General features: G+C 30.7%; 1 protein-coding gene across 1 annotated transcript in view; it reads left to right on the top strand.

Moving 5' to 3' along the window:
- LOC105833207 (pikachurin) overlaps nt 1-19,690 on the top strand; it is a 112,555-nt gene that overhangs the window by 72,982 nt on the left and 19,883 nt on the right. Inside the window, exons 6-9 of the mRNA XM_012674756.3 lie at nt 1,881-2,082; nt 7,691-7,835; nt 13,372-13,558; nt 18,392-18,531. Coding sequence (XP_012530210.1) covers nt 1,881-2,082; nt 7,691-7,835; nt 13,372-13,558; nt 18,392-18,531 — 674 coding nt within the window. The remainder of the gene's footprint in view (nt 1-1,880; nt 2,083-7,690; nt 7,836-13,371; nt 13,559-18,391; nt 18,532-19,690) is intronic.

Raw genomic sequence — 19,690 nt, 5'->3', positions numbered from 1 at the left:
AACTAAAGCTTAATTTTGAAATCCGACATTACATTTTATTATCTTTTTAAAATAAATTTTAGAGAAGTATTACATTTTAATTGTGAATTTTAACCGCTGGTATAACAGTATCTATCCTTTTTAAATTTTTAAAATAAATTTTTACTTATTTAATTAAAAAATTAAATATATATGTAACAAAGGAATGTATTTGCACGTAGTTCTACAACTGCAATACAGTTAATTCTAAGCATATTGAAAACACATGAGTGTAATCAAAAAGAGAATTGCATTGGTTCGAATATAATGTACTTGTTCTACTGGTAGAGGAAGAAATATATCCGGCTATAATTTACTTATTCCACTGTGGAGTTGAATCTATGGTCTGCCCGCGATGTACTTGTTCTACTGCAAAGAGAGAATATATGGTCTGAGTACAACTTAGTTATTCAACTCCGGATAGAGAAATTTATAGAATATTAGTATTTCGATTGTGTTGGCGTTTTCCTGCATTTTATATATAAGCTATTTATTATTAAATTTTTTAATCATTATTTTAAACTTTTCAAAATTTAAAATTACTTTGCTACCTCGTATCAATATTCAGCCCCGTTGTGCTTTATTCACAATGATTAAATTATAACAATTATTAAACTATTCGTATGAAGTTAATTAAAATTAAATTATAATTTGGAATCACTTGCAATTGTGGTTAACAAAAATTTAAATATATCATTACCTCAAAAAGGAAATAGTTGTACATAAATTGCAACGTGTTAATTTTTTATATAATAAATTAAATATCGATGCAACGTCACGCGCCTGACATTTGAATGAAAATCAAACTAGCGTTGCAATAACGGAGGATCGATGGAAAATATTTTCTCGCGCTAACACAACGTGTCAGTATACGATAAATTCTCCCCGTCTTTCCGATATCACCCGTTGTAATTGCGCGTACGATTGCGCCAGCCGAACGACGCTTTGTTACACGATAGCGTCGAGGATTCCCGGCGCTATCAAGAACTGGAATTCCATTTCCAGGCCCCACGGGCGCAACTTTTTCTATTCTTCTGGTCCGGCCTGATTTATCGTCACCCTTACGTTCACGTGTTCCACGTGCTCGGGCTCTTCCTACGGGTACACCCTGCGGTACACTCACGTGATTGATACGAGGTTGTAGATCGTGGGGGTAAAGGGACGTTCCATAAGCCTCGCGTGCGGCCGGAATTCCCGATTTTCCGCTCTTTTCCCTTCCAGTCGATGTATCCTTCGAAAGTGGCCGACGATACCAGCATGTTAACCATTCGCACGTATCTCGGCTGCAAATTGCAACAGATACGTACCCTTCGAGATTACTCGTTTCGTAATATTTTTAAAAAATTTATTTATTGAGATATTGCTTCTCTCATCAATAATAAATGTCATAAAGAGTTATAGAAATAATATTTTTGATTTCGATATGCTGATATCATTTGTACATTCAGCATAATTATACCTAAATATTAAGAACGTTGCCAATAACGATGATATTATAACAGCCTATTTAAATATAGTAATATGTAAGGTTATTCTCTATATAAATTCAAAATATAATAAAGAGGAAAGTTAAAAGCGGAAAATTCTTTCAGCTTGTATTTTTGAGGAATTATAGGTAGTATGTAATATGTAACATTATTCTTATGTACATATTAATGCAATATTCTTCTACTCGATATCACAAGGATTATAAATCCTTGCAAATCTATCCAATATAGACTCTAATATAGACTATAATATAAATACGTCACTGATAACATAATTTAATTTAAAAGCAAACCAACAATTGTCAACGAAATCTATTGATAAAACAAGTCTCATTAAATCAGTGAAAAGACTTTATGTAATGTGTTGTATTTCAGAGACTGAAGTAAGATCGCCACGTTTCACTGGTTCAGGCTGGCTGGCTTTTCCCGCCTTAAGAGCCGCTTACAAACATGTCCAATTAGAACTGGAATTTCGGCCAGAAGCATGGGATGGGGTGCTTCTCCTTGCAGGAGAACGGGACGATCTTCAGGGCGACTTTATGGCTTTGATATTGCATCATGGCTTTATCGAATTCAGGTATTCAAAATTTTACATTTTACACTAATTATTTAAATCTACTATCAGTTAAGTGATAGTAATTATAATTTGTATGTTATAAAATGTGACAGCAATATGTTACTAAATATTATAAAATGTAAAGTTTAATTGAGAAATAACATTTGTGTCCATTAAAAAAGTATTTATGAAAATTAGTTTACTATTACTATCTTTCTAATTTCTTTTACGTACCACGAAAGCAGTGCAATTATGTGACTTTAAAAACCCAACTGGGAATTGAACAATTGAATTTTGTTTATCTTAATACTGCGTACTACATAAAACGGAATAGATCGCATAAATCTGTGCAATATATTAAATAATATTTAAAAAAGTATTCAGTATGAAATTTGTAATAAAAATGATAACAAATAATATCATGAAAGAAACGGATAGCAAACTATCTAATAGGATTAAGTATACAGAGGAAACAAGTAATATCAGAATATTATTTAGAAACTAAGAGATCGTAAATGTCAAAGTGTGATGAAGAATCTTCGAGAACGTAAACTTCTTAAACAGTATCAAGAACGTGGTTCATCGATCTTTTTTTCCTTTACTCAAGAAGAAACAAGCTGTATTGAATATAAAGTTATACGGGACATTTTATAGGACACTTCGGCGCCATAATTTCGGAGAGACTTCGCCATAAGTTTGACATGGTCATTAATTAAGCATTCCGTGCCGGGACTAATTTTTCGTTTACAGCTTAATAAGCCGTGACTTAATGGAGCCTACGTACGATTTATGAGCGCCGTGCAAAAACTAAAAGTTTACCTTTTGCAATATAGTCTGATCCCGTTCCACCTCTTTTACAGCGTTTTGCGCCACCCCGTCGAGCATCGGCGGAAAACTTTTTCGCCATGAAAACGATGCCGTAGGATTTATTTTACAACGCACTACGTAAAGTTTCGCCAACAAGTACATTGCGAAATGTTGTATCATCACATGACACTTCTAATATTACAACGATATTTTCCTTGATATTGCAGTATACGATAGGATACTTGCATATTAGTATACATTATTCGTATTTATAAACGGTTTTGTTGAAAAAGTCTTTAGTCAATATACATATAAGAATTTTTTCCGAAATTTTTCAATTAAATACAAAACCATTTAATTTTTCATACATAAAATCTGAAATTAATAATAATAAATAAATAGACATAAATAATTCGTTTATCAAAATAAAGATACATAAATTATATTCTTTAAATAACAAGTTAAAGATTTTTTTATATCAAAATAAAATTAATATCTATTATTCAAATTAAAATTAGGCAACGTTAATGAATCCACAAAATAATGTATATAGATGCATATTTTTCGAATTCATTAAAAATGGATAGAACATTTGTTGTATATTTATATTAATTTATATTAAAAGATGTGAATATTTCGTGAGCTTGTTTTGTATGCAGCGCGAAACAAGAGACTCCTGTACACGATATTATCATTTGCGTAATAAAGTCAAGCAGGCAGGCAGGTAACGGTGATAGCCGTTCTATTTATCGTTGCATTAAACCTTCGAAAAACAAGTCGCGGCAAATATGGGAAAATACTGAACATTATCGTATCTCACAGTTATTACAACAAGCAATTATTACCATGCGCTAAAGATTCACAAACAGCGATAATTACTTATCGAAGCAGATATTTTACGCAGTTTATCGACTCGAAACCGCAAATCTCGCAAAGCGAACAAATTCTCAAACGGCGGAAGGTTTTCATAAATCACAAAAGATATATAAATACCGAATGTATATTGCTATGCAAGTGACAGTATTAAAATATGAGCTTTATTACGACTATACTTATGAATTAAATACATCGTTCATTTTGAGCAGAAATCGGTATTGCAAACTATTGTTTCATGATATATACGAGCGATAATTATCTTCTCAGCGACGCTTGAATTCGAATATATACATATTGTATCGCGCTTTGAACTTTTGGCTTAAATGTAATTTGCCTAATATTTCAATATTGATAACGTGAAATAATATACGAAACGTCGTGTCAAGTTATTCAAATAACGAAAAGCTGTGGTTTATCGTATATATATATATTTATATATATATATATATCTAATTAATTTAAAATTGAAGAAACAAAATATTTAAAGTTTACTTTTCATAATATATACATAATATAAAATATTTCAATTCAGACTGACTAACGGTGCAATTTTTTGTTGGATCTCTCACTACAATCACTCACAAATTCTCTTTACATCGTTTTGTCATTCATTTGGCGAGACTCGAGTAGAGGTTACGCCGTTGCATTAGCTATCGATTTTTTTTTTTTTACAAATGACTAACAACCTGTACGGTTAATTAACTCTCATAATTGACTAAATTTTGATTGTAGTACGCTTCCGCATGATTGTGTCGCAATTAGTCACTAATTCTACTTTATTAATTACACAGTAAAAATAACAGTTATTTCAAATTTTTTAGCTATAAACATTGCATATACGAAGCGGATCGTTTTAAATTGAACGATGTTTAATGGCATAATAACTAAAGAGCATCTTAATATTCGTCAATTGAGACTTAGCATAAATTCAATATTTATACATCGTTCATGATTTGATAAAGCCTTCCGCCGTCTGAGATTATATTCGTTGTGTTTATTTGCGAGATTTGCGGGTGTCGAGGGGATTATAAAGCTTCGTACTTTTTTCGCGTTCTTCTTCTGCTGCGATGTACAATAATAAAGTGCGCGTCGGATGAGATTAACGTCGGGAATACCGTGTAAAGTGCAGTGAGATAATCTTATTCTGGCGATTAGTACGTGTAGTCGTAATTAATTGTATTTTCAAGTAAGTGTAATGAACGAATCTGACAATGAGAGAAAAAAAAATAATAGTAAAGCAACTATGAATTAAAACTATAGTTTTAAAGGTTTGGAAAAAAACCGGTTTTTTTTTCATTTTTTCCGCGGATTTTTTCAGTTTTTTTTCATAAAGATAATTTGTCAAAAAATTGGCATATGTTTTTCGTAAAATTTACATTTACTTTTGAATTTTTTAGAGTTAATTTGAAGTTGGTTTGTCATATATTTCTTCTTTTTAAAGTACTTTTTAGTATTAATTACAAGGGAAACATCAAATCAAATTAAATAAAAACAGAATTAATATATTTTTAAATAATTTATATATTTGTTTACTATAAAATATATTTTATTTTTAAATTAAATTGTAACATATAATTTAAACAAAATGTTTATTATATATAAACTTTATGAAAAAAACATAAAAGCATTTATATGTTTTAAGTAGATTAAAATAAATTATAAAATTTTTTAAATAAAATAAATTATAATTTTTTTAAAAAACTTAACTTTATTCGCAGTTCTAAGAATTAATGTTTTTATAAACTTAGTATTATAAGTACAATACGCGTGCGCGTGCGCGTGTGTGTATGTGTGTGTGTAAGGAGAATGATTAAAAGTTTATATATGTATATAAAAGTTTTTAAATTAATTTTAATTTGTAATCAACATAAACTACTTACTAATATATTTGAGATGCTGTTGTATTCTTTGCGCAATGTACATATACTCGCAAACAATAACGTCTGGCTACACTAACTGCGCTAGTTCAGAGTGTGTCTTTTTTTTCAATACGAAAACATGTGGAAAGAGAAAGATACACTCAGAAACCTCTCGAAATTAGTGTAATTAATATAGCCAGGCATTTCTGTTCGCATATATACAGCAAACAGTAATTTCTTCCCCCCCAAAAAAACAATTTTCAAAAAAAAAAAACTGGTTTTTTCTGGATTTTTCCAGCAATTTGAAAAAAGTGGCTTTTTTAAAATTATAATTAAAACTAATTGTAAGTATAATATCTCTGAAATTTTATTATCTTAGAACAAATAGGAGGATAAAATGATACAAATATATACATATATATTTTTTAATGAGTATAATCAATATAATAATCGTCAATTTAAAATAAAATTTTGACTCGAGTTATTTCTTTTCCTTATGTAGTATTTGCATCTTTATGTATAAAGATTAAAATAAGATGTTTAAATTTATTTTTATGTTTATACATATTTAAATAAAATTTAAAAAATCATGTCTAAAGAACACAGAGTAAAAAAGAAGTTCAGTTACTTGTGTTAGTTTATCTCTCTTTCTCAAATACTTTAATTAAATAGAATTTAAATTCTGTGTTGTAGTCTATAATTGAATTCTGTGCCTATAATTGTTTCTATAGAATTACTCGTAACTATTATATGTATAAACCGTGCAAAAATGCAATATTTAAAGCTTTTTTAAAATGTATTTTACAAACATTTAACTTTATTTTAATTAATTTGCTTTAAAACAATCAGATATATTAATTATTTAGTTTGTTAAAATAGACGCTAATAATAATTTATGATAATGATATTTATTTTTATATAAGATAAATAAGCTAATTTTCATTATGTTGATTATAAATATTAAAAAATATAAAAAATTTCTATTTAATATCAAAATTACTATAAGTAAAATATCATAGTAAAAAATTATAAGTTTGGAATTTATCAAATATATAAATAAGAACATGACAGCCAATTATATTTATCAAAAAAAGAAATATATACGTTCTCAGGATGGATTTCCGCAATAGCTTCTATTCAAGTTTTTTACACTGAGATTACATGATAAAGGGATTGAAATCGTAGACCAAATACCGAATTCATAGACACATTCATCAAACATACCACGTGATTTATTCATTGACATCAGTGGCTGCCTATTGTTCTCAAATTCGTTTCCACAATTCATTAATTCAAACCTAAATGCTTAGCCATATGGATTTATTGTTTTATTAACTAAGCAGGAAATATTATTGCACGCGCTTACATATTAAAGGATTACTTTCGCAATGATTGCAAATAGATTATCGCCACTGATGATGTGATTTCCATATTGAATATGGTAAACAATGTCAACAATATATATCATCATATTAATATATTGGAGCAATGTTGAATGCTCGAATAGTCATATTCTTTCCCGATGTTAATATAAGCTTATCACTCATTATGGTATTAAGAAATAACAATTGGTTATTACATTTAATAAATCGTTTAAATAAGCAAATACGTTTGATAATTAATTTTCCTATACTGACAGCGTTTTCGTATATTAGAAAGTTTAGAAAAAAAAAAAGAAAATACGTAAAGGCTACATAAATCAAATTTAATTTTCAATATGTTTAAAGAAAAACTTTCTACTTAAAAATTATTAATTATTAAAATATTAAAATTATTAATTCAAAGTTATAAAGGTTTACAATACAAATTTCTATATAAAGCTCACTATTTCATTGCGCAATAAATTTTTTGTGCTCAATAAAACTGAATCAACAAACAAAAGTGAATATGCATAAGTAAACAATTTGCTTCAATAAATACTGGCGGCGCCATTTGCACTTTCATAGAAGCAAATCTATGTTCATTTAGTGCTAGATTTAGTTTTATGTATCCAAAGAATATTACTTATGGATTACGTACAGATATCCCGCGATATGTCTAACATTCTCCAATCGATTAACGTTATTTCGTATCTTTCTTGTGATAAGGTTCGATTGTGGCAGCGGTGTTGGCACAGTGAGGAGCACGGAAACGGTGAAGCTGAATGAGTGGAACACCCTGAGTGTCTACAGACATCGATGGGACGCCTGGATCCAGCTGAATCAGGAGAAGAGGGTGGAGGGACGATCAAAGGTAAGGGCACTTCATTTTATTTCCATCAAGGCCAGACGCCGGATATTATTTACCTGCATATACCGCGGATTCAAGGAGGGAATCGATATTCCGCAGCGAGGCAGAGGGACGTATTATCGGGATTACCAGTGAGTTTATTCGAATTCTCGAGATTCTTATGGTGACGTCCACGCGCTCGCTCGTTCGCTCATTCGCTCGCCTCCCCCGGGACTTTCCGTTCGTGTTTTACATAAAAATAGAATGAAAAAACGAAATTGAATTGATCACGATAATAGTAATCCATTGTCATAGCGATAAGCCTTTCATTTCGTTAAGCAAACGTTAATTTAAAATATTAACTATTAAAATCTGTCGTCGTTCTAATAGATTGTTTTAATTAAAATAATAAATACTGCATGATACAAAAGATATACCAATTAACAATAATGGAAAATAAATTTATTAACTTTGTATAGAGAATAAATGTATCGTGTGGCAACAATACGCAATATTTTTAGTCGAACGTCATCAATGTTTATGGTCAGCGCTGCAGTAAAATAAAACCATTTCTATTCAACGAAATCCACTCGCAAAAAGTTTAATAGCACCAAGGCGGAACCAACATTAAACGCTGTTGTATCTCACAGAAACTTCCCGGAAACTTTAATGAGAGAATGTAGTCCGGAAATTGAAGAAATGTTCTTACATTTCGAAACTTCTTTCTGGAGTATTCCATGTGGGCTGCGCAAAATTTTTGACTTTCTTTTTTTTTTTTTATTTCGCGCGCGAAGTTGAAACTTCGTTGCGAGTTATATCGATATGTGCTAAAACACATTACACAATGTTGTCGCAACAAAACTTCGGCTCTTTCTTGAAAATTCTCATTTTGCTACAGAAGCCGCAAAAGCTTCGCATGAGAAGTTCCCTGTATTTTCACTGTCCTAGATATATCACAAGAAATAAGATGCGAACAGCAGATCTTTGAAAAGATTGCAATTTTCATTGCAACAACAGTAATACATTTATGTTTTATTTTGCATAAGAAAGCATAGAAAACACAATATTCTCTCAAAGTAATTTCAAGTAGAATTTAATTTGAAAGAGTTTTAACTCAAAGTGTATACACGGAAAGAACGAATAATTAGACCAGCAAAATAATTATGTAGGACGTTCAAACTGCTTGCTAGAGGGTCAAAACTTTTTGCAGCGTTGCTCATGTTTGAGCATCTTAATTATTTTGATAGTGTAACAAAATTATTTTCAAATTTGCATGTACATATAATTAAACTTTTATTAGACTTTACACTTTGGAAAAATAATTTTTATAATGTATATATGTTATATTTAATATATGAAATTATAATACATAACATTTGAAAGTTAATTATAACACTGTTGTTTAAAAAAGAAATTTTAAACAATAACTAAAAAATTTAATATAAAAAGTGAAAAAAAAGTATATAGAGAAAATAATTCTGCTAAAAATTTAGCTGAATGCAGATCTAAAAATAATTTTTGTGGATCAAGGAAGTAATGTAGAATATTCAAATTGGTTGTTAGAATGTAAGAATTTTTTACAGTATTGCTCATCATACTTTAATACACACACACACACACACACATACATATATATATATAATTCATTTTTAGATGTTTAACAAAACCGTGTAGTTATAAAAAAATAAGAATAAGCAAAAATTTGGGAAAATGCGAAAGCACTGGTGTAAAAAGATGAAAAAGTATAAATGATTGGATATCAAGATAGACGGCGGAAGTTAAAATTGAAGAACCACACCCCAGAACGAGGCCGCACCTTCTCGATCAATCTAATCAGAAAAAGTGCCACTGTCCATAAAACATGTCTGAATAAGGTACTTCCGGCCAAGTAATCGTCCATCTATTTCGTTCTTTCCCATATTAATCCGTTTCAATCGATTGCTCTTATTCGTAGTTCATTAAAATAGCGTTAAGTCGGAGACCACATAATAAAGGAAACCCATGTAATGAAGGGAAATTCAATGGAATGCCTTTAAATAGGTACAGAAATTTATTGTTACGTAGCCATCGTGGCAATTTAAATAATCTTCAACTAATAGTTGACTGGAGACAACAGTTTAGGGAAAATGTTTTGAGATATTTCTAGGTATCTCGAAGATCGAGACGAAACCACTTTAATTTCATTTATTGCAAATTTTGACAGTTTTTATTCCGAAAATATTATAAAATCCACGGATTATTTATGAATATAAAAGAAATTTAATGTTCATTATCAATATTATCAGTATTAACATCAATAATAATTTAAATATACGTATACGCAAAAGTAAAAATTTTATATTGTATTTGTTCGAAATACTTCTTCGAATTGTATAATTTACACAATTATATCAGTTACATATTGCCAGCATTAATATATGATATCATCGTCCCCCATTAAACAGGAATGATTAAACAGAAGTTATTTTATAATTATGGGAAGAAACAGAGACAGGCAGAGAGAAATAATAATCATTATAACAATTATTATCAATTTAATTATTTCATATTATCAAACTCAATTCATAGACCGCAAGATTTCAATATTTAATTGCATTTAAATACAAATACCTAACCTTATTACCGTTAAAAAATTATACAGATATAGGAAAAATCCATATTTCCATATTTTTACAACACATACATGTGCACAAATGTATCAATACATTTTTATTTGTAATATACGTGTCAAAATTAATTAATCATCATCAATTTATATATTTAATCTCTTGAACTGCATGCTGTATATTGCGATATTAAATTTGTTTCGACAAATCAAAATAAATACAGATTGATTACACTCGAGTTACGAACTTCCGCATCTTCAAAGTCTGAAAATCGCGCTTAATTACGAGTCAGTGATTTAATTCACGATGCATCAGCATGCCACAGAATAATGCAACTCCTTTCTAATGCAAACGCCGTGTAATGTTCTTTGACATGAGGCTTCCGTAGTTGTTTTGCAAACGAATCTTATTGTTAACTAACCCGTTCCTTGCTTTAATTGTATTCGGCGCTTGCCACCCATTTCTTGCTCTTTTTTTCTTCATTTGGTTTGCATCGCTTCTTCTGCGACGCCCATTTGCCTTGTTATTTTGCAAATGAGATGCGGCGTCGAGAACGAAGGATCAGGAGTGTAACTGAGACTTACGAAATGTTTTTACACTACCGATAACGGATAGCCTTTAAGAAATACTTGTAAAGAACTAGATTACTGTAGATATCGTAGATAATTTACAAAGCTTTTATTAATTTGACAGCGTTCTTAACGCGATTCGTGCCTGTGGGACATATACATTCCAATCCTTCAAAAATTCATATCTTTCATAAGAATAAAGATGGCAACTTCTCTTTATTTTAAAGATGAAAGATAGGACAGATTTCTTTATAAAAAATTCAATACTCTTGTGGGCTTACAACACTTTTGGTGTGTGCATATTTCGTCAAATATTCGTAAAATATTTGACGGAGTAAAAGTGAAAAATGCATACGTCTTTTACAAAAATTAAGCGAGTTCTTTCTGGGTTCATTTTGAAGGTCAATATAAAAGCTATATGAAAAAAAATCGTTACTTAATTTCAAAATGGCAGATTCAATGTGACAAACTGAAAGGCTAAATTTTGTTGTATTTACATGTAAGCTGGTATATATAGATTTTTTAGATCGTTGATGACGAATCTCCAGTATAAATTCCAAAAATTAAAAATGATGTTTTATATATGGCGAATACCAAAATGTTAAATTTTATTTGAATTAGATAAAACTCATCTTTATCCACCATCTTGAATTTAAAAATTTTGGGACTCATAATTAGCAAATTAAAAAACGTTTTGTAAAATGTGAATTAGACGTTATTCCCAGAAAAAGTTGAGCACAAAAGGTTAAATAATTAAATAATAATAAATTTATTGTATCATCATATTTCTATACATTATTATTAACCTTTTATTGCATAACTTCTCTGGTAAATTTTACGAAATAGATTTAAGACATTGGGCAAGATTTCTCTAGAAAATTATAAAAGTAGAAATATAAATACGTAAATATGACAGAGATGTTTGAGCTGATCGAATTTGGTAATCACCAACGTTTGAACACTGAATATTAAGAGAGGAAGAGCCGTCGATAAATGTCTCATCTACTTTTTTCTACCAATCTCCAATTCCTCGTTCTTCAACAAGTCTCTCAGGCATCCAGAATAGCGGTATGATAACGAGGAATTATCGGTTGGTTCTCGACCCATCTGTTTTTCCCAGGCTAGGTTTAATTACCTTTAAAATCGGGCAGCATCGCCGGCAAATGGCTTCGCGTTTCAAGCCCACTTTATCCTAGAGTGCCATTAAGCACTCGGTGTCCTAACGACAGCGTCGTAATTAGAGAAGCCATCCCTGACCTCTCTCCGCTGTCTTCTTCTGTTCTCGCCGGTTCTTTCTCTTTTTCTCTCGCCATTCCTCCCTCCCACCCCTCTTTTTTCCCATCGCCACATTCTCCCCTCTTTGGAAAAAAGAGCAAGAGGCTAAAGCGAAACTGGTTACCAAAGCCTTCGCAATCGCGCGCGCGATCTTCTCTCATCCGATTTGAGGAATTTTCTTTAAAAATGGAATTCGAGAAGCGACGATAGCCCATGTGATCGCGCGAAACGCGTGCATTCAAATATAAAATGCACGATAAAATGACGCCACGTATGACAATGGGCATAGTTTGCCGTCCGATACGGGATAGAAAAATGCGAGAAATGCGCCATCCAAAAATGACACGGATTTTCAGAAGGTACGAAAGATTCCTCTTTCACATCACTGACTTACAACATTACCGTGTTCATTTTGCAATTATTACTCCGCTGTAGTTGCTAATTTTAATTTTTAATTTAATCACTTTACATAATTAGTTCTTCTTGATTCACGGTGTAGTTATTTCATTAACGCCAGAAGTACAACATTTATTCATTAAAAGAATCAAGCAAATGAATTACTGCGAAACCAAAGAAAGTAATAAAAAATTAAATATTCTATCAAAATAAAGGAAATAATGGGTAAAAAGTTAAAAATTTTCAGAATCCAATCTGTTAGAAATATGATATTAATTTGAAAAGTAAAAAGGATCAATAACAGCTCGATATTTTTAATGACTTTTTTTTAAAACAAACATCTTAACATTTTAATTTTTTTATTATCAATTGATATAACAAAGCGTTAATTAATTCTTTGCAATTCAAAATCTCTACGAGAATAAAATTTATTTGTAATTACTTTTTATATTTATAAAATCTCGTTTTATATTTTATTACATATTTAAATATAATTAAACTATTTCGTAGAGATTAATCTTCACACGTCGTTGTCATGGTTGTAAAAAAAATACGAAGTTGTCATGTATTTACAAAGAAGTAGGAAATGGCGCTGGCTTGTACGCCAAATGGAATAATTTCATGCATTAATCAGACAACCGTGCAATTGTGCCGGTTCGTGCGTTACATTGCAACTACATATGTATAACTAGAGAATTCCGACTTCAATTGCAGGGCTTGTTCTCGAGAATTACGTTCCGCGAGCCGCTCTTCGTCGGCGGACCCGGAAACACGACCGGTTTGGAGCGACTTCCGGTGAGGACCGGATTTAAGGGCTGCATCCGGCATTTGGAGGCGAACGAGCACCATTATCGCTTCCCATTGGCCCCGCAGGGCGATGCCGCGAATGGATTCGACATCGGTGAGTATACAGCATCGCGGCGTAGCATTCGGTTTCGGCATTTTGCCGTGTCGAAGTTTCTTAATCATTGAACTCTCTCGCGATCGCTTTCGAACACAGTAGTAGTTGCGCCGACTATTCTGTATCGGTATCATTTTTTAATTTATTTTTATCACAAAAGATGCTAAAACATTTTTTATCATTCCGACTCAGATTACGCATAACATAATCGTGATAATTTTCACAAACTATATGAAAGTTCAAAGCACGGAAAGAGCAAGGTATACATACAGTAAAATGCATATATTAATAGATTAATATTTTAATAGTACACAAATTTTTTAAATAGTAATTCGATTATAGTCTCTACAAAATAAATTTAATAAGTATAAAAAAATAATCTTAGGAACTAGATTGGCGTGAGCGAATTAATTTTATTAAAATAGTAACTGGGATAAGATCGCGATTTGTATAACACAATTCAAATCAAGAAGGATCAAAAGATAGTCATAGATTTTAAGACTGAATAATGTTTCTTATGTGATTTCTAAATACATTTTCTAATTCTTCGAACTGTACGCCTTACTCTTTCGATTTTAAACATAGCTCTTAAATTAAATCAGAAAAATAATATTACAATATTAAATTAATAATCAAGGGAACGAGGAATCTTTAGGTGCTTGTTAGCATTAGCATTATTAAATTGATTAAACATATAATAAAGTCAGTTAATTCACACATACAAGTTTTGTGCTCTTATTAACAATTTTTTTTATATTTATTAAACAAATATTTAAATTTTATATTTATTGCAAGTAGCAAGGTTTCGTAACGTGATAGTTCAGCTGTTATATTTCTCAATCAGTATAATAATGTCGATATACGGGCACGAAGAGTTTGAGCTACTTGGGAAATCTGCTTCCCCACAGCAATGGAAAAAAAAACAAAGAATATATTCCGAGTTAAATCGAGCGGGCGTCGGAGGATTTGCCAACTAAATTCATGTGACACCTGTTGTCCGTTTGCCGATATAGGTAACTGTTAATTCGGTCATCCGGCGGTGCTCTGTCGCATTCCAACCGATCATGTCGTAGATGCAAGGCAGCTAATTAAAGTTCATAGTTATTAATTGTTTTAAATATTTTAGCTCCGGTCCTACGTTAACTTTACAGCTGTCGCGCGACGGAGAATAAATAATAATAATAAATCTCTGCACATACGGACACGCGCGGGCCACCTTTATTATTTCGTTGTTTGCATGATAATAAATGATGTACCAGTCTCGTGTTAAACGTTTCGCTTTCTCTTTTTTACAACTAGTGATTTATTAACAGGAAATTTGCGTTGCACCGTAATACGAGTTGCGCGTTTGCTTATGTCAATTGTTTATGAGAAATGTACGAACAAGCTTTTCCACTTTGTAAAGACAACTACATATGCAATTAAAATGGATTCAATAATGATTAAATAGCGTACTCAAATCAGAATTAAAATGTTTCATCAAATTCAAAACAGATTATATAAATATCCATTCATTTAAACATTCGAATTTTTCTTGCATAATAAAAATTTATGAAGATAAAAAAGGTACGTCAAATCCGTGACAATAAGTTAATTAAAAAAAGAGGCATTAAATAAAAAATGCTAATTAGATAAAAAAGACGTAAAATAAAATTCGTTACGTACATTGATAAATTAAAATATAATATCTGTTATTTTTTTTACATAAGATTGTTCATTATAGTATAATATAAGTTAGTTTAAAACTTTAACACATTCTTAATTAAATAATAGTTTTTTAGGACAACAAATATCTCAAAGTTAAATTAATTTTCGTTTATTAAAAAAATATATTATTAAATATTAAAAAAAAAGATTATTTTGTGTACAAAGTTAAATGGACTTTTTCGACGAATAGCCATTACATACTGTTTTACTAAATTAACTAAATCATCAAAAATAACAATACTAGTTATTTAATTATTTTCAATATTTTTATTAACTTGAGGATAACAGAAAATATTTGAACAATTGTTCTATATTTAAATGGTTGTTACATCCAGTTTTTTATCCGCAATTCTCGGGCAGATTGAACTACCTCTATATTTGTGTAGTTTTTATTTATTATAGATTTATAGATTATCGAATTTCTCTTGCTAAAAAATCTACGGAACTGCGAGGTTTGAACAATATAGGTCTCTTGCATTTAATTACATCGGAAATACGATCGTGAGACTATCCCTTTTGTCGACGAAAAGCAAAGGAGAAATCGCTGCGTCAGCCAAGACAATGATTATCGCGAATAATTATCGTTATCGTTACCGGAGTGTCAGTAATTAATTGTCAACATTTTGTGTAGGAAGTTGTGTAGGTCCGACTATGCAACAGCTGCTTTGTATGTCGCATTAATTATCTCTGAGTAATGGACATCTGCCTGGTATTTATATCACGATGCAGCCGACCAACCAAATGTTATCTCTATTTTGTAATATCGAATGTGCCATTGTTCGTAATATGTGTGGAACATAATTTAGACATATGCAGTCGTACATATCCGAACTAACCCAATCGTGTGACAGATACGATATCAATGTCAGTAAACATTTGCGATAACAGAGAGAATATAAATAACAGTAAAGCTCAAATGCTGTTGATAAACTACCAAAAGTATTTGTTTTAAAGTAGAAAAGTAAAATAAAAGCGCGTTTTATATTTTGCATGAATAAAACACATTTAATCTTATAATGATTTATGCACAAAAAGATTTGAATTTGATACTCTGTCTGTAAAGATACATATCAATATTATCTATAGGTTTCCTTCCTCCAAGCAAAATTTAGTGTTTCCGTTTGTGCATAATGCACACAATGCCATACGGATGTAATACATTAAAATCGGATGAAACACATCCGCGAGCATAATCGGTTAATCAAATATATCGCACGTATGGAGTATGGTCTCTATCAACATAACATTAATTATCAAGGATTAATTGATATCAATCGAGGTATCATTATGTAAATTTACGAAATACCAATTGCAGAATTGAAACCTCTTTTTATTTACAATTCATACGTTAATGTACAAATATCGTATATTATTAATACAGATATTTAATAATGTGAATCTCAAGCTTCTAGTCACCAGTGTATAAATAATTAATAAATTTGATCTTATTGTCAACCCAACTGGCAAAATTTTATTGTTGAAATTACTACTATACAGATATTTAATTCAAGCTTGTATGTTTTATACGCATGTATATAAGACGTATTCATAATTTATTATTGTATTGTTGTGACAATTATTACATCTTAAAACATAATAAAAAGAAAATATCAGACAATGATATCGGAGACTATATTATTGCACAAAACTATGAAAAATTATTCCAAAAACGCGTTCGTTATTTCTTCAATATGGATTGGAAAACGTAAAAAAGTAATTAATATTCTACTTAATATATGCAAAATAAAATTTCTTTCGTAACATCAGGTGTGTATGTATGTGAGAGAGAGAGAGAGAGAGAGAGAGAGAGATCAAATAAAATCATTTCATTATTATTTTGCTTCGTTAGTTTCGGTCTTCAATTATCGATTTGTTACAACAGTACCTCGCACGAGATAAGTGGAGACGAGTTAAATCGAAAGTTCCGTATTACTTTCCGATTGAGTCTACGTCGGACGTATGGGGAGACCCATGAAAAGATAACACCATTTAGATTGGAAAACTTTGGTCTGCAAAGTTCGAGCACTTTGGCGCTCGTGGAAACGAATAACCGACAGAAAGTAAAAATCGTAGGGGTCGTTCATTATTGCGAGATCGACACCGGTTTGACCTTTTCTTAGGAGTTCCGATTTGGATCTTTATCTATAGGAACGATTTTAATCCATTGTTAATCTGTCCTCTAATTTACCAAGCTTCTTTTTCTACATAAAATTAATAACAAATAAATATAAAAAGAATTAGTATGATGTGTGCGTGTGTGTGAGATATAATAAATAACTATAAATTAGAATAAAAAGACATTTTTTAAAATATTACATTTCTTTTTTCACACACATTGAAAATATTTACCTTATATAATTAAAGGTGTGTGTGTTTTTATACAAATAAAGTATACGTAAATAAGTTGAACCAAAAATAAAATGAAAAATGCATCTGCATTAAAAATTTAAAGAGATTTATTATTTTCTTTGTCATTAAAATTATAATAATAATAAATAAATATATATATATACATATATATCTAACTATTATTTATTAAATGTGCTCATTGAAAGAGTAGAAATAGCTGTGATTAATACATTTTATCTAATTTTGCAAGTTGCCACATAATTTGTATAATATTTAAAAAAAGTCGATTATAAGCAAATCTTTTGCAATGTGATAACGCAAATACGTGGTTTTACGGAATATTAGCCGAGGCTAGTGGACATAAAAAACAACGACAAATATATATCTCGCAACGCGAGCGGAGAATCGCGTATTTCCGGCCAGTTGTCACGTCGTAAAGCTCAACATCGAGTGTTATATCGCGATCGTCGACGTCGCGGACGCGCGCAAAAAAATTCCCCGTCAATGTTCGCGCACGCTAAATGATATCGTCGAAAATACGATGAGGCGGAAGAGATTGATACTTCTCCACTCCGATAAATCGGACGCGACGGCCTGTCGAGGCGCGAGTGATTTTATTGGTTTTATCTCGCGCGCAGTCGAATCTCTCGCATCGAGTCGAGTCGAGTCAAGTCGAGTCGAATCGAGTCGGCCTCGATCCGATTCTCACTTGTGTAACTCTTGATTTCGCACTCCGCCGGAACTTTTATTAAATCGCCTGATTTATTGTCGTTTCAGAGGAGTGCACGGCCGACAGGTGCAGTAAGGTGCCGTGTTCCCACGGTGGAAAATGCCTGACAACCGGAGGCGACACGGCTGTCTGTCTTTGCCCGCTCGGCTACACCGGCGATCTCTGTGAGACCCGCGTGGATCTACAGGTAACCGAATCAATTCGAAGGAATTGTAAGCACGAACAATCACTAAGCTTACAAATGAGATGACATTACGAAATTTCCTAAAGCTCTTTTTCGCATTATGCTGCAATTTAACATAGTAAATGAAACCACTTAGAAAATCACTTGTCAAGAACATCAAGACAATCTGTTCAATTTGTTACGAATGATTGGTGATAAACCGTATTGGTTTTTTATCTAATTTATTTTGTGACAGTTCTTGTATTTCTGCAAATGAGTGCGTACTGAATATATTGTTATATGTACATGATTTTTCTGCATTTTTTTAGTATTACAAAATTTATATTGCACGAATTTGTTAACAATTTCTCTCTAACAAAATAGTTTTATTTTATATAAGGGAGAGTTGTTAAATGTGTACTAGTTGCTTAAATCATCAATATTTTATATATTTACTTGATATATGCAATATTCAGTACTAAATGTGTTAAATAAATCAATAATATAGACAAATTATATCTTATTTTGTGCATACTAATAATACTTTCAAAAATCAAGTACTAATATTAATTTTTGATTAATTTATATAATCGATAATAACATGCAATGTAATTATGCAATTTTATACTTTTATAATAAAAAATTATTGTAGAATATATAAATATATATTACATTAATTGTATATACATTTTTAGAATACGGATTATCAATACTTTCATAATTATCAAAATCTATCGATTATCAAAAATCTATCGAGTTTTTATACAACTACAAATTTTGTTACAATAAATGATATTAATATAAAATTGATAATATGTAGTAATAATAAAACTAATAATTGACTTAAAATATATTAATTGTAAAAATAACTTCAAGCCAGTATTATTTTAATATTACATTTTCTCATTTATTATTCATTAATTATTAAATACTTGATTCTATAATATAATAATTCCTTATATTTCTAATTATTTTAATTCATAAATTTAATACTTCAAAGGTGTCATAGACGACTAGTTGCCTAAATCATAACTTTTGCACATTTCAAAAAGACTTACAATAAATTAATTTGTTATTGAGAGAGAGAGAGGGATAGAATAAAAGAGAGAGGGAGAGAAAGAGAGAGAAAGAGAGAGAGAGAGAGAGAGAGAGAGAGAGAGAGAGAGAGAGAGACAGAGAGAGA

The sequence above is a fragment of the Monomorium pharaonis genome, chromosome 2 (assembly GCF_013373865.1).
Source record: "Monomorium pharaonis isolate MP-MQ-018 chromosome 2, ASM1337386v2, whole genome shotgun sequence".
NCBI classification, from domain to species: Eukaryota; Metazoa; Arthropoda; class Insecta; order Hymenoptera; family Formicidae; genus Monomorium; species Monomorium pharaonis.
This window is presented reverse-complemented; position numbering and strand designations above follow the sequence as displayed.